A 25293-nucleotide genomic window follows, 5' to 3' on the forward strand; every position below is an offset into this window, starting at 1 on the left:
ATATGCGCCCTTGTCTCTTTGTTTTCGCACTTTCTTTAACATTTTACCATTTTGGTTATATTGCCTCTTCTAATTCTTCGTACCAAATTGGATCACTTCACATGTTAAAATCTGCATGTGCCTATTTTATTAATCTGTCTATGTCTGCCTTTTGGTAACTACTGTCCTTATTGTTTCCTACATTTTCAACTTTTGTGTCATGCACTACATGAGAAATTGTGCCTACATAAGTCCAAATCATCAAAAAGAACAGATGTCCTTATTCCAGGGGAATGCCATACTTCCCTCCAAACAACCTAGAAAACACCAATACTCTGTGCTCTCCGTGCCTTGGCAAACGTTTTTGTCCATGCTGTGGTTGCCTGTATGAAACCTTGTGTTCCAATCTTGGTACAAGTCAATTATTTGCTGGTTTATTAAACACCATCACAAACACAAAAACCACTAAATCAAACTTCTCATCAAAAGATGTTGAGGACAACATCCGCGAGCAAACTCCATATCCCTAAAAACCCTGGATCACTAAAAACATCAATTTCAGGTTTAAAACTAGCAGTGGCTAGAGGAGAGCTGTCATCCCCAGCCAGCCTGTGTGCACTGACACAAACCTGAAGTGAACTTCATCCTCCTCCTGGCCACCGTCTCCATAGGAACAAAGACGCTCTCCGGGTGGCTTCCGCTCCTGCGCATCTCTGCGGATCCTCTCTTCAGATTGGGTTTGAGATAATAAAAAACCTACCTTCAGCTGGGAAGAAGGCGGAACCGCTCAGAGTTCAGGAGCCCCGCTGTCAGAGACTCCGCTTCTTTGCTAAGATGGCGGGGTAACGCGGAGAGATTGTGCTCCTTCACTAAAATGGCGGATTAACGCGGAGAGATTGTGCTCCTTCACTAAACTGGCGCGATAACGTGGGGGAGATTTCCGCTTCTTCACAAAGATGGCGGATTAGCAGGAGCTGGGGAATACGCTCGTTCATGGCGACCCTAATCCTTCACACAGATGGCGATGAGGGCTTCTTGACCCATTTGGCGTCGCTTCATCCGTGACATCATCGGTCTTCCTCATTGCGGCGGAAGCTGCTTTCCACACGCGTGGATTGAATTGAAGAGTGAGCGACAGACAGGGTGAGTAACTAATAAGAAAGAAAAACAGAAAATGCTGGAAAAACTCAAGCAGGTCTAACGGCATTCGTGGAGAGAAAAACAGCGTTAACGTTTCGAGCCCAATATGACTCTTCTTCAGAGCTGAGGTTTTCCAGCATTTTCTGCTTTTCTTTCAGATTTCCAGGATACGCAGTATTTTGCTTTTATCTGAGTTACTAATAATATAGATATATAAATCTATAGTGTGAGTAACTAATAATATAGATATATAATTCTATAGTGTGAGAGGGTGAGAAACTAATAATATAGATATATAAATCTATAGTGTGAGAGAGGGTGAGTAACTAACAATATAGATATATACATCTATAGTGTGAGTAACTAATACTATAGATATATAATTCTATAGTGTGAGAGGGCGAGTAACTAATAATATAGATATATAAATCTATAGTGCGAGAGGGTGAGTAACTAATAATATAGATATATAAATCTATAGTGTGAGAGGGTGAGTAACTAATAATATAGATATATAAATCTATAGTGTGAGAGGGTGAGTAACTAATAATATAGATATATAAATCTATAGTGTGCGAGGGTGAGTAACTAATAATATAGATATATAAATCTATAGTGTGAGAGGGTGAGTAACTAATAATATAGAGAAATAAATCTATAGTGTGAGAGGGTGAGTAATAATCTAAATATATCAATCTATAGGGTGAGTGACTAATAATATAGATATATAAATTTATAGTGTGAGAGGGTGAGTAACTAATAATCTAAATATATCAATCTATAGGGTGAGTGACTAATAATATAGATATATAAATCTATAGAGTGAGAGAGGAGTACCTGGGACAGGCAGACAGCAGCACCTAGAGCAGAGCAGAAGAGCTATAAAAACAGCGTGAAAAGCGATGAGAGTAGAACAGAGATTTCTGAGGGATTTCGGTGTGGAGGGCGGAGGTGCTACTTTCCATTTCTATATTTCCTCAGAAAGAAGGTTGGCAACCTTGGTAGGTTGAACAAGGTGAGTAAGTTAGAAAATGGTAATACTTTTAAACAAGTATCTATACTTGGATTTAACTGAGAAGTGCTAGGAATAAGGGAAAATTAGGGCCAATATAATAAAATAATATAAATAATTCAATGTAGAATAAAGTTTACATAAGGGAAGACATGGCAGGGCAGCTCAGTCAAGTGGAATGCATGTCCTGTAATATGTGGGATGTTGTGGACACTCCTGGTGTCCTAGACGACCACATGCGCAGGAAGTACTGCCAGTTGCAGAAACTTGAGCTCTAGGTTTCAGAGCTCGAGCGACAGCTGGAGTCACTGTGGTGCATCCATGAGACTGAGAGCTATGTGGATAGCATGTTCAGAAGATCATACTGCAGCTTAAGGGCCTGGAGACAGAGAGGGAATGGGTGACTACAAGGCAGTCCAAGAGAAGTAGGCAGGAAGTGCAGGAATCCCCTGGGGCCCTGCTCGCAAATCAGTTTTCCGTTTTGGAAGCTGGTGAGGGCGCTGGTTCCTTGGAGGAGTGCAGTCAGAGCCATGTTTGTGGCACCACGAGTGGCTCGGCTATACAGGAGGGGCGGAAGAAGAAAGGAAGAGCCAAAGAGATAGGGGATTCATTGATTAGGGGAGTAGACAGGCATTTCTGTGGCTGCAAACGTGACTTCAGGTTGGTATGTTGCCTTCCTGGTGCCAGGGTCAAGGATGTCAGAACGGTTGCAGGTCATTCTTCTGGGGGAGGGTGAACAGCCAGAGGCCGTGGTCCACACTGGTGCTAATGACTTAGGTAGGAATGGGGATGTGGTCCTGCAGTCAGAATTCAGGGAGCAAGGTAGAGGACCCAAATGTAGTAATCTCCGGATGGCTCCCAATGCCAAGTGCCAGTGAGTATAGAAATAGGATAAGGCAGATGAGTGCATGGCTGGAAAGATGGTGCAGGAGGGAGGGCTTTAGATTCCTGGGACACTGGAACTGGCTCTGGGGGAGATGGCACCTGTACAGGCTGGACGGGTCGTACCTGAACAGTGCTGGGACTGAGTTCCTTGCGGGGCATTTTGCTGGTGCTGTTGAGAGGATTTTAAGCTAACTCAGCAGAGGTGTGGGAACCAAGAGAAAATATTAGAGAGGAATAGCAGGATGCACACAATACTGGGGGAGGAACAGATAGCACTAAAATAGAGAATATTAAGCGAAGTCAAGGTTAGGGAGAAAGTAACAAAATCTAAATCAGTGTTACTATGCATATATGTGAATGCACAGAGTATAGTAAGTAAGATTGGGGAGTTCCAGGCACACATTGCCATGTGGAAATATGGTGTTGCAAGAACAGAGACCTGGCTCAGGGAGGGGCAGGACTGGGTGTTAAATATTCCTGGGTACAAGGTGTTCAGAAGAGATGGGAAAGGAAGGAAAGGAGGAGGGATGGCAGTATTGGTTAAGGAGGGCATTGCAGTGCTGGAGAAAAATTATGTTCTGGAGGGTTCATGGACAGAATCAATTTGCTAGAGCTAAGGAACAAAAAAGGTGCAATTGCATTGCTCGGTGTAGTCTATAGACTGCCAGCTAGTGGGGAGGACATAGAAGAACAAATCTGCGGGGAAATTAGAGATGCAGGCATTATAGAGTAGTTATAATGGGCGACTTTAATTACCTGAATGTAGACTGGGACAGTGATAGTGTAAAGGGTGGAGAGAGGCAAAAGTTCCTAGATTGTGTTCAGGAAAATTTTCTACAGCAGCATATGTCCAATCCAGCTAGAAAAGAAGCAGAGTTGGACCTGGTTCTTGGAAATGAGGTGGGCCAAGTAGATCAAGTGTCAGTGGGGGAACGTTTAAGAGACAGTGAGCATTGTATTGTATGTTTTAAGATGATGATAGAAAATGACGATGGGCAAACCAGAATAAGGATAATTAACTGGACAAGAGCTGATTTCGACGGGGCAAGAACAGAGCTGGGCCAGATCGACTGGAACGAAAGAGTGTTGGCAAAAAATGTAGCTGAACAATGGGCTACCTTCAAAAAAGAATTGGTATTGGGTACAGTCAAGGTATATTCCATTGAAAGGGAAAGGTAGGACAAACAAATCCAGAGCTCCCTAGATGAAAAAGGGGATAGAAATTAAAGAAGAAAAAGTATGCCTACGACAGGTATCAGATAGAAAATACAATTGAGAACCAAGAGGAATACAGAGGTTCAGAAGGGAGATGAAAAAGCATATTAGTGAAACAAAGCAGAATTGTGAGAAAAGACTGGCAGCCAGCATAAAGGGGAATCCCAAAGCATATAAACAGTAAAAAGGTGATAACAGGAGATTGGGGACCTAAAAAGGAATTTACACATGGATGAAGGGGCCATGGCTGAGGTATTAAATGAAAACTTTTCATCCGTCTTTACCAAGGAGGTAGATGCTACCCAGGCCATGGTGACAGAAGAGGAAATTCTGTCACTAGAAGAGTTCAAAATTGATAAGGAGGAAATGTTGAATAGACTGTTGGTACTTAAGGTTGACAACATGTCAGGACTGGATGAGGTGCATCCAAGGCTCTTGAAGGAAGTGGGAGTAGAAATTGCAGGGACACTGGCCATAATATTTCAGTCATCCCTAGACTCAGGGAAGGTGTCAGTGTCAGACTGGAGAATTCTAAATGTTACACCCTTGTTCAAAAATGGTTGTAAGGATAAGCCCAGTAATTACAGACCAGTCAGTTTAACTTCAGTGGTGGGCATGAACCTAGAAACAAATATCTGGGATAGAATTAGTAGTCACATGGAAAAATATGGGTTGATTAAGGAAGAGCCAGCATGGATTTCTAAAGATTTCATGTTTAACTAACTTGATGGAGTTTTTTGGAGAGGTAACAGAAAAGGGCAATGAGGGTAATGCTGTTGATGTGGTGTACATGGATTTTGAAAAGGCATTTGATACGTACAGTACCACACAACTAACTTGTGAGAACAGTTATTTTTCATGGAATAAAAAGGACAGTAGCAACATGGAGGGATCAGTGTTGGGCACAATTATTTACAATATATATTAATGACTTGGATGAGGGAAGCGAATGTACAATAGCTAAGTTTGCAGATGACATAAAAATGGGTGGGAAGGCAAGTGGGGAGGGTGACATAAGGAGCTTACAGAGGGATATAGATAGGTTAAGCGAGTGGGCAAAAACTTGGCAGATGTAATATAATGTGGGAAAATGTAAGATTATGCACTTTGGCAGGAAAAATAGAGGAGCTGAATATTATTTAAATGGAGAAAGCCTGCAGAAAGCTGCAGCACAGGGCTTTGGGTGTCCTCGTGCAAGAATCCCAAAAAGCTAACAAAAAAGTTCAGCAGGCAAGAGGGAAGGCAAACGGAATGCTGGCCTTTATTTCAAAGGGAATGGAGTATAAAAATAGGGAAGTCTAGCTAAAACTATACAAGGCACTAATTAGACCACACCTAGAATACTGTGAACAGTTTTGGTCCCCTTATCTAAGGAAATATATACTGGTATTGGAGGCATCCCAAAGAAGGTTCACTACGTTCATCCCAGGTATGGCGGGATTTTCTTGTGAGGAGAAAATATTTTTGATTGGGGGAGAGTGGATTTTAGTAAAATAAGGCAGGATCTGGCCAAGGTAGACTGGGAACAATAACTTACGGGGAAATCTACAGAAGAACAGTGGGGGGTGTTCAAAAAGGAAATGGGGAGGGTACAGGCTCAACATGTTCTCTCTAGAGTGGTAGGAAGGAGTAACAAGCCCAGAGAACCATGGATGACCAGAGATATTCAGGTTAGGATGATAAGGAAAAGAGAGGCTTTTAGCAGGTACAAGGGAAGCAAATCAGCAAAGGCATTAGTGGAGTACAGACAGTGCAGGGTGGAGCTTAAGAAAGCAATCAGGAGAGCAAATAGGGGATATGTGAAAGCTCTGGCTGGTAAAAGTAGGGAAAATCCCAAGATATTCTATAAGTATATTAATGGGAAGAGGATAACCAGGGGAAGAGTATTGCCCATAAGGGACCAAGGGGGCAATCTATGGGTGGAACTAGAGAACATCGCTGGAGTGTTGAATGAATACTTTACGTCCGTCTTCGCCCAAGAGAATGAGGATGAAGGTATCGAACTCGGGGAGAGAGACTGTGAGGTTCTTAAGCAAATTGATATAGGGAGTGACAAGGTATTGGAGGTGTTGGCAGGCTTAAAAGTGGACAGATCTCCAGGTCCGGATGATTTTTGCCCCAGACTGCTGAGGGAGGCAAGGGAAGAGAGCGCAGGGGCTCTGACCCAAATTTTTAATTCCTCTCTGGCCACGGGGGAGGTGCCAGAGGACTGGAGAAGAGCTAATGTGGTTCTGCTATTTAAGTAGGGTTGTAGAGATAAGCCAAGGAACTACAGGCCAGTAAGTCTCACGTCAGTGGTAGGGAGACTATTGGAGAAAGTTCTGAAGAAGAGTATCTGTCTCCACTGGGAGAGGCAAGGCTTGATCAGGGATAGTCAGCATGGCTATCAGAGGGAGGTCATGCCTAACAAATTTGATTGAATTTTTTGAGGAGGTGACCAGGTGTGTAGATGAGGATAGTGCCGTTGATGTAGTTTATATGGATTTCAGCAAAGCCTTTGACAATGTCCCATGTAGGAGACTTATAAAGAAGGCAAATGCACTTGGAATACAGGGTAATTTGGTAAGGTGGATTCAAAATTGGCTTAGTTGTAGGAGGCAGAGGGTGATGACAGAAGGATGCTTTAGTGACTAGTGTCCAGTGGCGACCACAGGGATCTGTGCTGGGTCCCCTATTATTTGTCATTTATATAAACAGCATAGATGACAATGTGGGGGATAGGATTAGTAAATTGGGTGGTTAACAGTGAGGTTGAGTGTCTTGGGCTACAGGAAGAAATAGACAGGATGGTCAAATGGGCAGATAGGTGGCAGATGGAATTTAACCCTGAAAAGTGTGAGGTGATACAGTTTGGAAGGAGTAAATTGACAAGGAAGTATTCAATGAATGGCATGACACTAGGAAGTTCTGAGGAACAAAGGGACCTTGGCGTGTGTGTCCATAGATTTCTGAAGGCAGAGGGGCATGTTAGTGGGGTGGTGAAAAAGGCATATGGGACACTTGCTTTTATCAATTGAGGCATAGATTACAAAAATAGGGAGGTCATGTTGGAGTTGTATAGAGCCTTAGTGAGGCCACAGCTGGAGTACTGTGTGCAGTTCTGGTCGCCACATTATAGGAAGGATGTGATTGCACTGGAGGGGCTGCAGAGGAGATTCACCAGGATGTTGCCTGGGATGAAACATTTAAGTTATGAAGAGAGTTTGGATAGACTTGGGTTGTTTTTGTTGGAGCAGAGAAGACTGAGGGGCGACCTGGTTGAGGTATACAAGATTGTGAGGGGCATGGACAGGGTGGATAGGGAGCAAAAAAAACCCAAAAAACTGCGGATTCTGGAAATCCAAAACAAAAACAGAATTACCTGGAAAAACTCAGCAGGTCTGGAGCATCAGCGGAGAAGAAAAGAGTTGACGTTTCGAGTCCTCGTGACCCTTCCACAGGGTCATGAGGACTCGAAACGTCAACTCTTCTCTGCCGATGCTGCCAGACCTGCTGAGTTTTTCCAGGTAATTCTGTTTTTGTTTTGGATAGGGAGCAGCTGTTTCCCTTCGTTAAAGGGTCAGTCACGAGGGGACACAAGTTCAAGGTGAGGGGCAGGATATTTAGGGGGGATGTGAGAAAAAACTTTTTAAACCAGAGAGTGGTGACGGTCTGGAATGCGCTGCCTGGGAGGGTGGTGGAGGCCGGTTGCCTCACATCCTTTAAAAAGTACCTGGATGAGCACTTGGCACATCACAACATTTAAGGCAATGGGCCAAATGCTGGCAAATGGGATTAGATCGGTAGGTCAGGTGTTTCTCACTTGATGGGCCGAAGGGCCTCTTCTGCACTGAGATTCTGTGAGAGGTTGAGTAGATTGGGCCTGTACTCAATAGGAGTTTAGAAGAATGAGAGTTGACCTTATTGCAACATATAAGGTTCTTAGGGGGCTTGACAGGTTAGATGCTCAGAGATTGTTTCCCCTTGTGGGCGAATGCAGGACAAGAGGGCATAATCTCAGAGTAAGGGGTTGTTCATTTGAAACAGAGATGAGGAAGAATTTCTCCCCTCAGAGGGTAGTCAGTTTGTGGAATTCTTGACCACAGAGGGCTGCAGAGGCTGGGTCATTAAGTACATTCAAGGCTGAGATAGACAGTCCATGTAGACCACATCAAATGCATTATATATATTTTAATGATCTAGATCTTGGTGTGCAGGGGACAATTGCAAAGTTTGCGGATGATCCGAAACTTGGGAGTGTTGTGAACTGTGAGGAGGGTCAGTATTGAGGGTGAGTAACCAATAACATAGATATAGAAATCTATAGTGTGAGAGAGGATGAGTAATGAGAGGGAGAATAACTGTATATAAATGTATAAATCTATAGAGTGAGAGACAGGGGGTAACCAAAAAGATATATAAATCTACAGAGTGAGAGGGAGAATAACTAATAATATAGATACATAAATCTATAGAGAGAGGGGGAATAGCTAATAATATATAGAGTGAAATGGGGAGTAACTAATAATACAGATACTTAAATCAAGAGTGAGGGAAGGGAGTATGATGAAGGGATTGAAGGTTGCCACATTTGCTGATGACACAAAGATAGGAAGGAAAGTAAGTTGTGAGGAGGACATAAGGAGGCTACAAAGGGGGCAGTGAGCAATGATCTGGTAAATGTTGTATAATTGAGGAAATATACAGTTGTCTATTTTGACAGGACGAATAAAAATGGTTAATTCAGTGGGCAAAGGTCTGGTAAATGGAGTATAATGTCAGCAATTGTGAAATTGTTCATTCTGGCAGGAAGAATGAAAAAGCAGCTTATTATCTGAATGGTGAGAGATTGCAGAGATCTGTGTGTCCGAGTTCATGAATCACAAAAGACTAGTATGCAAATACAACAAGTAATTAGGAAAGCTGATAGAATGTTATTGTTTATTGCGAGGGGAATTGAATACAAGCGTAGGGAGGTTATGTTTCAGTTCTACAGGGTGTTGGTGAGACCACATCTGAAGTACTGTGTACAGTATTGGTCTCCATATTTAAGGAAAGATGCAAATTCATTGGAAGCTATTCAGAGAAAGTTTACTAGACTAACACCAGGAATGGGCAGGTTGGCTTATGAGGAAAGCAGAGCCAGATCGATGCTTGATTAACACGGGTGAAAGGTTATCGGGGGTAGGCAGGAATGTGAAGTTGAAGTTACAATTAGATCAACCGTGAACTGAGTGAATGGTGGAACAGGCTCGATGGGCTGAGTGGCCTACCTCTTGCTCCCAGCTTGTATGAGTAGCTAATAATATGGATATGTAACTGTATAGAATGAGAGAGCATGAGCAACCAATAATATAGATAGAAAAATCGATTGAGTGAGGGGAATGAACAACTAATAATATAGATATAAATCGGTGGAGGTGAGAGTAATATATATGGAGAGAGAGGGGAGTGACAAATAATATAAATATATAAACTATAGAGTGAGGGGGGAAAGTAATTTTATTAATACTTTTATGTGTGGATAGAGAAACCCCACAGTACTGACTGTCCGACAGTGTGGTGCTCCCTCAGGATTGATCCTCCAACAGTGCGGCACTCCCTCAGTACTGACCCTCCAACAAAATGGCGATCCTTCAGTACTGACTGTCCAATATTGCAGTACTCCGTCAGTACCAATCGTGCGACAGTGCAGCATTCCCTCAGGACCCATTCTCCGACAGTGCAGCACTTCCTTAGTACTGACCCTCCGACAGTGCAGCACTCACTTAATACTGCCTCTCCGACAGTGCAGCATTCACTTAATACTGCCTCTCCGACAGTGCAGCACTCACTTAATACTGCCTGTCCGACAGTGCAGCACTCACTTAATACTGCCTCTCCGACAGTGCAGCACTCACTTAATACTGCCTCTCCGACAGTGCAGCGCTCACTTAGTACTGCCTCTCCGACAGTGCAGCGCTCACTTAGTACTGCCTCTCCGACAGTGCAGCACTCACTTAGTACTGCCTCTCCGACAGTGCAGCACTCACTTAGTACTGCCTCTCCGACAGTGCAGCACTCGCTTAGTACTGCCTCTCCGACAGTGCAGCACTCGCTTAGTACTGCCTCTCCGACAGTGCAGCACTCACTTAGTACTGCCTCTCCGACAATGCAGTGCTCCTTCGGTATTGACCCTCTGGCTTTTCAGCACTACCTCGATGCTGATGCTCCGATCGTGCATCACACCCTCAATACTGACCCTCTGAAAGTGCGGCGCTCCCTCGGCGCTGAGCCTCAGGCGGCGCGGCGCTCCCTCGGCGCTGAGCCTCAGGCGGCGCGGCGCTCCCTCGGCGCTGAGCCTCAGGCGGCGCGGCGCTCCCTCGGCGCTGAGCCTCAGGCGGCGCGGCGCTCCCTCGGCGCTGAGCCTCAGGCGGCGCGGCGCTCCCTCGGCGCTGAGCCTCAGGCGGCGCGGCGCTCCCTCGGCGCTGAGCCTCAGGCGGCGCGGCGCTCCCTCGGCGCTGAGCCTCAGGCGGCGCGGCGCTCCCTCGGCGCTGAGCCTCAGGCGGCGCGGCGCTCCCTCGGCGCTGAGCCTCAGGCGGCGCGGCGCTCCCTCGGCGCTGAGCCTCAGGCGGCGCGGCGCTCCCTCGGCGCTGAGCCTCAGGCGGCGCGGCGCTCCCTCGGCGCTGAGCCTCAGGCGGCGCGGCGCTCCCTCGGCGCTGAGCCTCAGGCGGCGCGGCGCTCCCTCGGCGCTGAGCCTCAGGCGGCGCGGCGCTCCCTCGGCGCTGAGCCTCAGGCGGCGCGGCGCTCCCTCGGCGCTGAGCCTCAGGCGGCGCGGCGCTCCCTCGGCGCTGAGCCTCGCGCGGCGCTCCCAGAATACTGATTCTACCAAGTGCAGCGGCCTCTCAGAACCGACCCTCCGACAGTGCAGCGCTCCCTCAGTGCCGAGCCTCCGGCAGTGCCTTACTCCCTCAGTGCCGGGCCTCCGGCAGTGCCTTACTCCCTCTGTGCCGGGCCTCCGGCAGTGCCTTACTCCCTCTGTGCCGGGCCTCCGGCAGTGCCTTACTCCCTCTGTGCCGGGCCTCCGGCAGTGCCTTACTCCCTCTGTGCCGGGCCTCCGGCAGTGCCTTACTCCCTCTGTGCCGGGCCTCCGGCAGTGCCTTACTCCCTCTGTGCCGGGCCTCCGGCAGTGCCTTACTCCCTCTGTGCCGGGCCTCCGGCAGTGCCTTACTCCCTCTGTGCCGGGCCTCCGGCAGTGCCTTACTCCCTCAGTGCCGGGCCTCCGGCAGTGCCTTACTCCCTCAGTGCCGGGCCTCCGGCAGTGCCTTACTCCCTCAGTGCCGGGCCTCCGGCAGTGCCTTACTCCCTCAGTGCCGGGCCTCCGGCAGTGCCTTACTCCCTCAGTGCCGGGCCCCCGGCAGTGCCTTACTCCCTCAGTGCCGGGCCCCCGGCAGTGCCTTACTCCCTCAGTGCCGGGCCCCCGGCAGTGCCTTACTCCCTCAGTGCCGGGCCCCCGGCAGTGCCTTACTCCCTCAGTGCCGGGCCCCCGGCAGTGCCTTACTCCCTCAGTGCCGGGCCCCCGGCAGTGCCTTACTCCCTCAGTGCCGGGCCCCCGGCAGTGCCTTACTCCCTCAGTGCCGGGCCCCCGGCAGTGCCTTACTCCCTCAGTGCCGGGCCCCCGGCAGTGCCTTACTCCCTCAGTGCCGGGCCCCCGGCAGTGCCTTACTCCCTCAGTGCCGGGCCCCCGGCAGTGCCTTACTCCCTCAGTGCCGGGCCCCCGGCAGTGCCTTACTCCCTCAGTGCCGGGCCCCCGGCAGTGCCTTACTCCCTCAGTGCCGGGCCCCCGGCAGTGCCTTACTCCCTCAGTGCCGGGCCCCCGGCAGTGCCTTACTCCCTCAGTGCCGGGCCCCCGGCAGTGCCTTACTCCCTCAGTGCCGGGCCCCCGGCAGTGCCTTACTCCCTCAGTGCCGGGCCCCCGGCAGTGCCTTACTCCCTCAGTGCCGGGCCCCCGGCAGTGCCTTACTCCCTCAGTGCCGGGCCCCCGGCAGTGCGGCCCTCCCTCAGTGCCGGGCCCCCGGCAGTGCGGCCCTCCCTCAGTGCCGGGCCCCCGGCAGTGCGGCCCTCCCTCAGTGCCGGGCCCCCGGCAGTGCGGCCCTCCCTCAGTGCCGGGCCCCCGGCAGTGCGGCCCTCCCTCAGTGCCGGGCCCCCGGCAGTGCGGCCCTCCCTCAGTGCCGGGCCCCCGGCAGTGCGGCCCTCCCTCAGTGCCGGGCCCCCGGCAGTGCGGCCCTCCCTCAGTGCCGGGCCCCCGGCAGTGCGGCCCTGCCTCAGTGCCGGGCCCCCGGCAGTGCGGCCCTGCCTCAGTGCCGGGCCCCCGGCAGTGCCTTACTCCCTCAGTGCCGGGCCCCCGGCAGTGCCTTACTCCCTCAGTGCCGGGCCCCCGGCAGTGCGGCCCTCCCTCAGTGCCGGGCCCCCGGCAGTGCGGCCCTCCCTCAGTGCCGGGCCCCCGGCAGTGCGGCCCTCCCTCAGTGCCGGGCCCCCGGCAGTGCGGCCCTCCCTCAGTGCCGGGCCCCCGGCAGTGCGGCCCTCCCTCAGTGCCGGGCCCCCGGCAGTGCGGCCCTGCCTCAGTGCCGGGCCCCCGGCAGTGCGGCCCTCCCTCAGTGCCGGGCCCCCGGCAGTGCGGCCCTCCCTCAGTGCCGGGCCCCCGGCAGTGCGGCCCTCCCTCAGTGCCGGGCCCCCGGCAGTGCGGCCCTCCCTCAGTGCCGGGCCCCCGGCAGTGCGGCCCTCCCTCAGTGCCGGGCCCCCGGCAGTGCGGCCCTCCCTCAGTGCCGGGCCCCCGGCAGTGCGGCCCTCCCTCAGTGCCGGGCCCCCGGCAGTGCGGCCCTCCCTCAGTGCCGGGCCCCCGGCAGTGCGGCCCTGCCTCAGTGCCGGGCCCCCGGCAGTGCGGCCCTGCCTCAGTGCCGGGCCCCCGGCAGTGCGGCCCTGCCTCAGTGCCGGGCCCCCGGCAGTGCCTTACTCCCTCAGTGCCGGGCCCCCGGCAGTGCCTTACTCCCTCAGTGCCGGGCCCCCGGCAGTGCGGCCCTCCCTCAGTGCCGGGCCCCCGGCAGTGCGGCCCTCCCTCAGTGCCGGGCCCCCGGCAGTGCGGCCCTCCCTCAGTGCCGGGCCCCCGGCAGTGCGGCCCTCCCTCAGTGCCGGGCCCCCGGCAGTGCGGCCCTCCCTCAGTGCCGGGCCCCCGGCAGTGCGGCCCTCCCTCAGTGCCGGGCCCCCGGCAGTGCGGCCCTGCCTCAGTGCCGGGCCCCCGGCAGTGCGGCCCTGCCTCAGTGCCGGGCCCCCGGCAGTGCGGCCCTGCCTCAGTGCCGGGCCCCCGGCAGTGCGGCCCTCCCTCAGTGCCGGGCCCCCGGCAGTGCGGCCCTCCCTCAGTGCCGGGCCCCCGGCAGTGCGGCCCTCCTTCAGTATTGATCCTCCGACAATGCTGTTCTCTTTCAGTATTGATCCTCCGACAATGCTGTTCTCTTTCAGTATTGATCCTCCGACAATGCTGTTCTCTTTCAGTATTGATCCTCCGACAATGCTGTTCTCTCTCAGTATTGATCCTCCGACAATGCTGTTCTCTCTCAGTATTGATCCTCCGACAATGCTGTTCTCTTTCAGTATTGATCCTCCGACAATGCTGTTCTCTTTCAGTACTGACCCTGTGACAGTGCAGCACTTATTCAGTGCTGACCCTGTGACAGTGCTGTTCTCTTTCAATACTGACCCTGTGACAGTGCTGTTCTCTTTCAGTACTGACCCTGTGACAGTGCTGTTCTCTTTCAGTACTGACCCTGTGACAGTGCTGTTCTCTTTCAGTACTGACCCTGTGACAGTGCTGTTCTCTTTCAGTACTGACCCTGTGACAGTGCTGTTCTCTTTCAGTACTGACCCTGTGACAGTGCTGTTCTCTTTCAGTACTGACCCTGTGACAGTGCTGTTCTCCTTCAGTACTGACCCTCCGACAGCACTGTGTTCCCTCAGTTTTTACTCTCCGACGGTGCTGCATTCCCTCAGTACTGACCCTCACACTGTGTGGCAGCCATGCAGAAATGTGCCTGTCCTGCTCAGTGTCCTTGAATGCCCCTTTAACCAGGGCTCCGTCCAGCCATGTATAGGAGATCACTGAAGGTTAGCAAACACTGAGTCAGCAAAGTGAGGAAGCCAGTTGAGGGTTCAGGGTCATAGCAAGTCACTCCACTGGAGGTGGGCAGTTAGTTGCTTTTGTTGTACATGTTGCCACAGCAAACACCAGACATCTGCAGTGAGATAGTGGCAGGCCTGGGAACTCAGATTCTGCTGTAGGTTGTGTGATAGACATTGTAAAGTTCATTCAGCGCAGCCCCACTCACGATTGCTCAAAGCTCTAATTAGTTACTCGTGATCCTACATTAAGTCGCTCTTGTGCTGCCAATTGCAAGAGCTCTGCTTAGATCAGAGTTTCTTCATTTTCGGCTTGTTGCTCCATTACCAGGTTTCTCTTAACAGGTTCTCTCTCTCTCTCTCTCTCTCTTTCTCTCCACCACCACCCCCCCCATCCTCCCACCTCTCCTGCACTCTCTCCATGAGTTTGGGCTTTTGGGCACTACCTGGGGGTCCTGTTGGATGATGCTGTGTGGATGTCCTCATTGCTTTCACTGACAGTGTGTTCTCTTTCATCCACAGATGGTTGTGCTTCATTTCTATAGGAGCCCCACTGAGTTCCCACTCGTCGACATGGGGAAACGCATCCTTCGATCTGGGAACCATCACATGGAGAGGATTGAGCACGTCAGCCAAGAGCTCTGCTTCAATGTTAACTGGACAGGTCAGGGTCTTATTGGGGCCATTGTCAGGAAGGGGCTGTGTGTGTTAAGGAGGGGCAGGGTCATTGTTGGCTGGGCAGGGGAGGGATGAAGGTTGAATTTGAGTAGCCTCTCGTCAGGGACTGGGGTGCAGACGGGAGCAGGAGTAGGCTCTTTAGCCACTCAAGATCATTGCATCATTGAATGATTGTTGATCTGTATTCTAACTCCATTGGCCCCCATTTAATCCATATCCCTAAATAACTTTGGATAAAAAAATCCATCATTTAAAATTAACAATTGAAGCAGCAGTCTATGGAAGAGAGTTCCAAACTTCCACCACCCTTTACGTGTAGAAGTGCTTCCTAATTTCACACTGAAAGATCTGATTCTGTTCCACCCTCAATCTCCCTGCCTGAGTCTGGCTCCATCTTTCTTCCTCTCACCCCATCCCCTTGGGCTCTCTGTCCCAGTGTGGCTGTGGACAGAGATCAAAGAATAGGAGAAAACTGGCATATGAGAGTAAATTTGCAAGGAACATAAAGCGGACTATAAGAGTTTCTATATGTATGTAAAAAGAAAAAGATTAGCAAAGACAAATGTAGGTCCCTTACAGTCTGAAACGGGAGAATTTATAATGGAGAAAAAGGAAATGGCAGAGCAATTAAACAACTAATTTAGTTCTGTTTTCACAGAGGAAAACACAAATAACTTCCCAGAAATACTAGGGAACCAAGGGTCTAGTAAGGAGGAGGAATTGAAAGGAATTAGTATTACTAAAACAATAGTGCTAGAGAAGTTAATGGGGCTGAAAGCTGATAAATCCCCAGGGCCTGATAATCTATATCCCAGGTAATAAAGGAAGTGAACATGGAAATAGTGGATGCGTTGGTTGTCATTTTCCAAAATTCTATAGGTTCTGGAACAGTCCCAGCAGATTGGAGGGTGGCAAAAATAACCCCACTATTTCAAAATGGAGGGAGGGAGAAAACAGGGAATAACAGACTGGCTAGCCTAACCTTAGTAATAAGGAAAATGCTAGAGCATATAAAGGATGTGATAAAAACAAAAAAACTGCGGATGCTGGAAATCCAAAACAAAAACAGAATTACCAGTTCTGTCGAAGGGTCATGAGGACTCGAAACGTCAACTCTTTTCTTCTCCGCCGATGCTGCCAGACCTGCTGAGTTTTTCCAGGTAATTCTGTTTTTGTAAAGGATGTGATAACAGGACACTTAGAAAATATCAATTGGGTTAGACAAAGTCAACATGGATTTATGGAAGGGAAATAATGTTTGACAAACCTGCTGGCGCTTTTTGAGGATGTAATTAGCAGAATAGATAAGGGAGAACCAGTAGATGTGTTGTATTTGGATTTTCAGAAAACTTTTGATAAAGTCCCACATAAGAGGTTAGTTGCAAAATCAAAGCACATGAGATTGGGGTAATTGGACTGAAAATTGGTTAACAGATAGGAAACAGAGTAGGAATAAATGGGACTTTTTTTTGGAGTGGCAGGTGGTGACAAGTGGGGTATCGCAGGGATCAGTGCTTGGGCCCAACTATTCACAATATATATCAATGATTTGAATGAGGGAACCCAGTGTAATATTTCCAAGTTTGCTGACAGCACAAAACTAGGTTAGAATGTAAGTGGTGAGGACGATTTTAAGAGGCTTCAAGGTGATTTAGACAAGGTGAGTGAGTGGGCAAATACATGAGTATTACATGGATAAGTGTGAAATTAGCCATTTTGGTTGGAAAAACAGAATGGCAGAGTATTAGTTAAATGGTGATATTTTGGGAAATGTTGATGTACAAAAGGACCTGAGTGTCCTTGTACACCAGTCACTGAGAATAAGTATGCAGGTGCAGCAAGCAGTTAAGAAGATAAATGGTATGTTGGTCTTCATTGCGAGAGGACTTGAGTACAGGAGCAAGGATGTCTTACTGCAGCTGTACAGGGCCTTGGTGAGACCACACCTGTGGTATTGTGTGCAATTTTGGTCTCCTTACCTAAGAAAAGATCTTCTTGCCATAGAGGGAGTGTAGCAAAGTTTCACCAGACTGATTCCTGGGATGGCAGGATTGTCGTATGAGGGGAGATTAGGTCGACCAGGCCTGTATTCACTGGAGTTTAGAAGAATGAGATGAGATCTCATTGAAATGTATAAAACTCAGACAGGACTGGACAGACTGGATGCAAGGATGATGTTTCCCCTGGCTGGGGATCTAGAACAAGGGGTCACAATCTTAGGGTATGGGGACGGCCATTTGGGACTGAAACGAAGAGAAACTCCTTCACTCAGAGGGTGGTGAACCTGTGGAATTCTCTACCACGGAAGGCTATGGAGGCCAAGCCACTGAATATATTTAGGAAGGAAATAAATAGATTTCTTGACTCTAAAGGCATCAAGAGGTATGGGGAGAGAGCAGGAGTATGGCATTGAGATAGAGGATCAGCCATGATCATATCGAGCAGGCTCAAAGGGCTGACTGATTTACTCATCCTATTTTCTATGTTTCTGTGTTTCAATGGTTAACCGTCTATATAATCCCCTGGAGCTGCTCCCTCAGTTTAACTCTCTGAGTTCAGGTCTCCCTGCTGTGGTATGTGTTCGCTGACTCTGTTGTCCTTTCTCACAGGTTTGACCTCTCCCAGTCCAAATGACAGGCGCAAACTTACCTGGCTTTTTCAACCTCCTTTTAACTCCCAGAGCATTTCCACAGAACCCTTCCTCACTGAGAGTGATGGTGACCTGCTGGTGGAGATTGGGCCGAGGTGAGTCTGGAAACAGCAGGAGCCTTGGGCATTATGTGTACTTGGTGAGTGTGAACAGGAGAGGAAGCTGAGGGGATGAGTGCTCTGGGTGAGGGTGCTGGGCGAGCAGGCTAGGTGAGTTTGAACAGGAGGTTCTGTGGTTTCCTTGGGCCTGACTACCCCAGCTCCGGGGGTGGTAGCCACTCACGGGTTCTGCGGAGCAGGGCTGAAGGAACCCCTGGTTTTCTGGGCATTGGTGGTTTTAATTCTCAGCCTCTGCTCATGAGACAGTTTGTAATTCTTCTTTATTTTAGGTTGAACTTCTCTACAGCTTGGTCGACCAATGCCGTTTCAATTTGTCAGTCCATTGGATTAATAGAGGTGGATCGCATTGAGTGCTCCCACCGATATCTGCTGAAGGTGAGAGGAATGGGTTCCTACATAATCATCATCACTTGAAACCAAGGCACACACTCGGCATTCCAGACTGGTGTATCCCTGCAGGGCAGCTTGACTGACATACCCTAAACACAGAATAATGAGATTCACAGTCACTTTCCCCTGCCTCAATCACTGATAGGGATCTTAATGACTTCCCCCCCACCCACCCCGTGCTTGGTCTCACTTACTGATTGCTGAGCATTGATTGATGATATTGTTGCATGTGGGGAACTGTTACAGGTCCGTGAGGTAGAGCAGCTTGGAGCTGCCGCCCGATGTGAGCTGATGGCTGCTTTCTATGATCGGATGACGGAGTGTGTTTATGAACGACCTATCGAGAGTTTCCAAGTGTCAGTCCGGCCAGCAGAGGTGTATGAAGTGGATGTGGTGAACGGAGGCAAAAGTGCATTGGAGAAGGCAAACCGAGAACTGGGTGAGTGCAAGGGATTGGGTGTGAGCCCGGGCGCCATGGGGGAGGGGAGCCCGGGCGCCATGGGGGAGGGGAACCTGGGTGCACGGTGGGTGGCGAGGAGAGCCCGGGCTCATGGTGGGTGGTGAGGGGTGTCTGGGGTCATTTGGAGGGGAGCCTGGGTTCCACTAGACAAGGGAAGCCCGGGTTCCCTGGGGGAGGTGAGCCAGGGGTCACAGAGGGAGGCGACAGGAGCCTGAGTTCCCTGGGGGAGGCGAGCCCCAGTCACAGAGGGAGGCGACGGGAGCCTGGGTTCCCTGGGGGAGGCGACAGGAGCCTGGGGTCCGTTGCGGGAGGTGGGGTAGGGGAGCCCAGGGTCCATTGGGGGAGTTGGGGGAGGGGAGCCCAGGGTCCCCTGAGCAAGGGGAGCCTGGGGTCACTGGGCGATGGGAGCCCAGGGTAACAGTGGGTGGAGAGCAGAGCCTGGGGCCCACTAGGGGAATGGAGGGAAGGGGAGCACAGAATCTATTTGGCAAGGGGAGGGGAGCTGGGCTTCACTGGGAGAGGGGAAAGGTGGGGATCACTGGGGAGGGGATACATTGGCATAGTAGTAATGTCACTGGATTAGCATTCATGTAGGCTTATGCTCTACATGATAACATGAGTTCAAATGCCACCACAACAGCTGGTAGAATTTAAATTCAATTAGTTAATAAGATGAATGAATTGATAAATCAGCAATTGAAAGTTAGTCTCAATAATAGCAACCATGAAACTATTATCAAATGCTGTAAAATCTCATGGCTCTCTAATGTCTTTTAGAGGAAGGAAACTTGCCTTCCTCACCTGGTCTGGCCTATGTGTAACTCCAACCCCATAGAAATGTGGTTAACTCAAGTTATCCTCTTGCCCTTTATGTATTCATCTCTGGATTTTCCTGTAGTTTACTTGTCAATATTTTTTCCTGCCCCTTTTTGTTTTCCTGATTTCAATTTTGATGTCACCCCTGCACTTCTACATTTTCTCCAGTATTGAGGTTTTGGCATCTGACAGAAGATTCCCCTGTTTATCTTATTCCACCCGCCAGGAGGTTATGTGGTCTCCTTGGTGCCAGGATGATGGATGTCACTGAGCAGCTGCAGAATGTTCTGACAGGGGGAGGTAAACAGCCAGATGTTGTGGTTCATATCAGCACTAACAACATGGGTAGAAAGAGGGATGAGGTCCCTCTTTGAGGCCCTCTTGGTGGGATTGGTGTCTAGCTTTGGGAGTCCCACCCTTTCTCTTTGCAGGAACATACTTGTTCTGAACGCTCTCCTACCAACTGCACTGACACCGATTTATTTTCAAGAAGCTGTTTCCAGTCCATTTTTTTGCAAAATCACATCTTAGTAAAATGGTTTTTTGTCCAATTGAAAACTTGTACTCTTGATTTATCTTTACCCTTTCCCATAACGACTTGAAATCTAACTGAATTATGATCTCTACCATGAAAACGCTCTGCCACTGATACCCCTTTCATCTGCCCAGATTCATTCCCTAAAAATAAGTCCAGAGTCCTTGTCTTGTGAAGTGAAAATACTCCTGAATGTATTTTGAGAACTCTGCTCCCTCTAAACCTTTTACATTAAATTTATCCCGGTGAGTATTATGGTAGTTGAAATCACCCGCTATTTCTGTCCTTTTGTTCCCACACTTCTCATAAATTTACCTAGTTATTTTTTCTGCTATGTCCCTTTGACTGTCTAGGGTGTTAAGAACATAAGAAATAGGAGCAGGAGTAGGCCATTCTATCCCTCAAACCTGCCTCGCCATTCAATAAGATCATTGCTGACCTGCCCCAGGCCTCAATTCCTCTCTTGTGCCAGCTCCTCAAAGCCCTCCACCCCTCGATGTTTCAAAAATCTGTCTACCCTTCTTTAAATACTTTCAGTGATCTAGTCTCCACAACTCTCTGGGGTAGAGAATTCCAGACATTCACTACCCTCTGAGAGAAAAAAATTCATTCCCATCTCAGTTCTAAATGAGTGTCCCCTTATTCTGTAACCATGTCCCCTAGTTCGAGATTCCCCCACTACTGGAAACATCCTCTCAACATCTACCCTGTCAAGCCCCCTCAGAATCTTTATGTTTCTTCTAAACTATAATGAATAAAGGTCTAACCTGTTTTGCTGTTCTAGTGAATCTCTTTTGAACTGCCTCCAATGCCAGTATATCCTTTCTTAAGTATGGGGGCCAAAACTGCACACAGTACTCCAGGTGTACACCAACACCCTGTACAGTTGCAACAAGACTTCCCTAGTTTTTAAACTCCAACCCCCTAGCAATACAGGCCAAAATTCCATTTGCCTTCTTAATTATTGCTAACTTTTTGTGTTTCATGCATAAGAACACTCAGATCCCTTTTGTGCTGAAGTCTCTCTCCATTTAAATAATGGTCTGCCTTTTGATTCTTTGATATCAAATTACATCATCTCACACTTTCCTACATTAAACTCCATCTGCCAAATTTTTGCCTACTCATTCAACCTATCTATATCCCCTTGCAGATTCCTCATGCTCTGCCACCTATTTTTCTATTGTCAGCAAATTTGTATGCATTACACTTTGCCCCCTCCTCCAAGTCTTTAATATAGATAGTAAATAATTGGGGCCCTAGGACTGATCCTTGTGGCACTCCTAGTTACGTCTTTCCAACCTGCAAATGATTTCCAACCATTAATCCCAACTCTGTCTTCTGTGTGTTAACCAATCCTCAATCCATGCTAATACATTACCCCCATACCTTGTGCAATAACCTTTTATGTGGCACCTTATCAAATGCCTTCTGGAAATCCAAATATACAAATACACTACATCTACTGGTTCCCCTTTATCAACTCTGCTTGTTATATCTTCAAAGAGCTCCAGCAAATTTGTCAAACATGACTTCCCTTTCAAAAAACCATGTTCACTCTGTTTGATTGTGTTAAGCTTTTCTAAATGTCCTGCTTTTTTTTCTTCCATAATAATAGACACTAGCATTTTCCCAACAACAGATGTTAGGCTGATTGGCCTATAGTTTCCTGTTTTTTGTTTCCCTCCCTTCTTGAACAGGGGCATCCCATTAGCGGTTTTCCAATCCACTGGGACTCTTCCGGAATCCAGTGAGTTCTGGAATATTTTGACCAATGCCTCCTCTATCTCTGCAGCCACTTCCTTTAAAACCTTTGGATGCAGGCCATCAGGTCCTGGCAACTTGTCTGCCTTTTGTCCCGTTATTCTGTCAAATATTTTGTCCCTTATGATAGAGACTGTTACAAGATCTTTCCTCCCATTAGCTCCCTGCTTATCTTACCTTTGGAATGTTTATAGTGTCTTCCATTATGAAGACTGATGCAAAATTTTGGTTTAAATTATGACATTTCCCTGTTCCCCGTTATCAATTCCCCAGTCGCATCCTCCAAGGGTCCCAAGCTCACTTTAGCCACTCCTCTTTTTATATACCTGTAGAAGCTCTTGCTGTTTGTGTTTATATTTCTTGCCAATTTACTTTCATAATCAGTTTTCTCCCTCTTTATTAGCTTTTTAGTCATCTGCTGTTGGTTCCTAAAAAAATTCCCAATCCTCTGGCCTGCCACTAATTTTCACCGCTTTGTATGCATTAGTTTTTGATTGGATACTCTCCTTGTCCACCTTTGTTAACCATGGGTAGTTCATCCTTCTCATTCAGTCCTTCTTTTTGACTCAGATAAATTTTTGCTAAGCGTTATGAAATATCTGCTTAAATCTGCCACTGCTCATCCGCTGACCTTCCCCTCAGTCAATTTTCCCAGCCTGCTTTAGGCAACTCTTTCTTCATGCCTCTTTAATTGCCCTTATTTAAGTTGAGGACACTGGTTTGAGATGCTCACCCTCAAACTGAATTTGAAATTCTACGAGATCTCTTATTAATCCCACCTCATTCCACATTAGTAGCTTGAAGTAGCCTGTTCCCGGGTAGGTTCTGCAGCATATTGCTCTAAGAAACAATCTGTGATGCACTGTACAAATTCATCTTCCATGTTACCCCTACCACCCTGATTTGTCCATCCAATATGCAGATTAAGATCACCTATGACAATTGTAGCACCCTTCTTACACACCTCCATTATTTCCCGATTTTTACTTTGTTCTACAGTGAGGCAACTCTTCGGGGGCCTATAGATGACAGCTACGTGTGACTTCTTCCCCTTGCTATTACTTATTTCCACCCAAACTGATTCCACATCACGATCTATTGTACCCATTATCACTACTCACCACCGCACTGATATATTCCTTTATTAACAAAGCTACCCCACCTACTTTTCCTTTTTGCCTATTTTTCTGGAATATCGAATACGCTTGAACATTGAGTTCCCAGCCTTGATCGCTCTGCAACCAGATCTCTGTAATAGTTATCGAGTCATATTCATTCATTTCTATTTGTGCCACCAACTTATCTATCTTGTTACAAATGCTGCGTGCATTCAGATAAAGAGCCTTAAACTTTGACTTTTTACCATTTACTCATTCTGGTTTAAATTTCTGCTGCGCTGTTCCACTTATATTTTCTGTCCTTTCCTGTCACACTTTGATTTTTGTTCGCCTCTTCACTACCCTGCACCTCTGCTCTCTCTTTTCTTTTTGATTGTTTAAACTTCCCTTCGATTGATCTAATTAGTTTAAAGCCCTATCTATAACCCTAGTTATAAGATTTGCTAGGACACTGGTCCCATCATGGTTCAAATGAAGCCCATCCCAAAGGAACAGCTCTCTCCTTGCCCAGCAATGGTTCTAATGCCCCATGAATCGGAACCCATTTCTCCCACACCAATCTTTGAGCCAGGCATTTACCTCTATAATCTTATTTACCCTACGCCAATTTGCTGTGACTCGGGTAGTAATCCAGAGATTATTACCTTTGTGGTTCTGCTTTTTAATTTAGCCCCAAGCAGCTCATAGCCCTTCAGCAGAACCTCGTTCCTAGTCCTACCTATGTCATTAGTACCTAAGTGGACCACGACAACTGGATCCTCCCCCTCCCACTCCAAGTTCCTCTCCAGCCCAGAAGAGATGTCCTTAACTAGGTAGGCAACACAGCCTTCGGAACACTCTGTCTTTGCTGCAGAGAACAGTATCTACTCCCCTAACTATGCAATCCCCTATTACTGCTACATTTCTCTTTTCTATCCCCACTGGAATGGCACTCTGTACCATGGTGCTGTACTCAGTTCATTCATCCTCCCTGCAGTCCCTACCCTCATCCACACTAGGAGCAAAAACTTCACAACTATTGGACAAGGGCACTGGCTAAGGTTCCTCCAAAGCTAAATTCTGGATCTCCATACCTGCCTCACTTGCAGTCACACCCTCCTATCCCTGACCACATTCCAAATTTGATATAATTAATCTAAGGGGTGTGACTGTCTCCTGAAAAACAGTGTCCAGGTAACTCTCCTCCTCCCTTATGTGTTTCAGCGTCCGCAGCTCAGACCCCAGCTCACCAACTCTGAGTCAAAGTTCCTTGAGCAGCCAACACTTGCTGCAGATGGTCACCGTGGATCACTCCGGCGCCCAACAGCTCCCCCATACTACAGCTGCAACACATTGCCTACCCTACCACCTCTATTTAATTAATTCATTCATTTGGTTGTTAAATATTTAAAAAGTGAATTCCTTCACTGTACTCTTCAGCTGCAATAACATCTCCTGATTTAAACAACCTGGCCCAATCAAAAGAGACATGGAAGAGATACCCACCAATCATCTACCTGTTTTACTTTGACATCACACTTTGGCTCTGACAGATAGAAACAGGTTGAAGGGGCTCTCTGCCACCGGTTTTTATCTCCCGCCACTGCCCTTCTCATGCAGGTCCGCTATCCATGTCCTGTAGCACACTGCTGAGAGTGTGAATGTGACCCTCTTTGTTCCTCTGTTCAACCCATATGACCTAATTTGATGATCCTTTGTCACAACTAAAGTTGTTTCTTTTGTCAATGTTCAGACTCTCCCTCCTTTTTAATCACTGTCTATCTTGCCTGAAACCCAGTAACCAGGAATGTTGAGCTGCCATTTCATTCTTCTTTCAATCAAATCTCCATAATGGCTATAATATACTCCCACATGAAAATCTGTGCTCTCAGCTCAGCTGTCTTATTCTCTAGGTATTCATGTTTCCATCCTCCTGCCAAGCTAAACCTAAGTAAACCTTCTGTTGAGGGCTTTGGTGCTGGCACAGTTGAGGTGCAAACCATCCGGTCTGTACAGTCCCTGCTCCCCCAGAACTGGTCCCAATGTCTTAGGGATCTAAAGCCTCCCTCTTGAACTGTATCTCCAGCCAAGCACTCATCTGCTTCAACCTCCTATTTCTGTATTCACGAGCGTGTGACACTGGGAGTAACACAGAGATGACTATGTTTTAGTTTCTTTTCAAGCTTACTAAATTGGTGCTGATATGTTCCACAAGCTCTGGCTATTGATCTTCTCCTGTCAGAATGGTTTGCAGCTACCCAGTGACCCTGGCACCAGGGAGACCACATAACATCCTGGATCAAATCTGGAGCTGCAGAAATGCCTGTCTGTTCCTCTAACTATTGCTTTCCTAACCTAACTCCTACCCCACACCCTGGACAGCATAGCCAGCTGTGATGCCATGGACTTTGATCTGGCTACACTC

General features: G+C 48.4%; 1 protein-coding gene across 2 annotated transcripts in view; it reads left to right on the forward strand.

The window, feature by feature from the left end:
• Positions 1–1025: 1025 nt before the first annotated feature.
• pfas (phosphoribosylformylglycinamidine synthase) overlaps positions 1026–25293 on the forward strand; it is a 224335-nt gene continuing 200067 nt past the window's right edge. For both annotated transcript variants that reach the window (XM_041190696.1, XM_041190698.1), the window contains exons 1-5: positions 1026–1122; positions 14882–15023; positions 17647–17782; positions 18076–18181; positions 18443–18635. In XM_041190696.1, the coding sequence (XP_041046630.1) occupies positions 14882–15023; positions 17647–17782; positions 18076–18181; positions 18443–18635 (577 nt within the window). In that variant the 5' untranslated portion in view covers positions 1026–1122. The remainder of the gene's footprint in view (positions 1123–14881; positions 15024–17646; positions 17783–18075; positions 18182–18442; positions 18636–25293) is intronic.

The sequence above is a fragment of the Carcharodon carcharias genome, chromosome 7, assembly GCF_017639515.1.
Source record: "Carcharodon carcharias isolate sCarCar2 chromosome 7, sCarCar2.pri, whole genome shotgun sequence".
NCBI lineage: Eukaryota > Metazoa > Chordata > Chondrichthyes > Lamniformes > Lamnidae > Carcharodon > Carcharodon carcharias.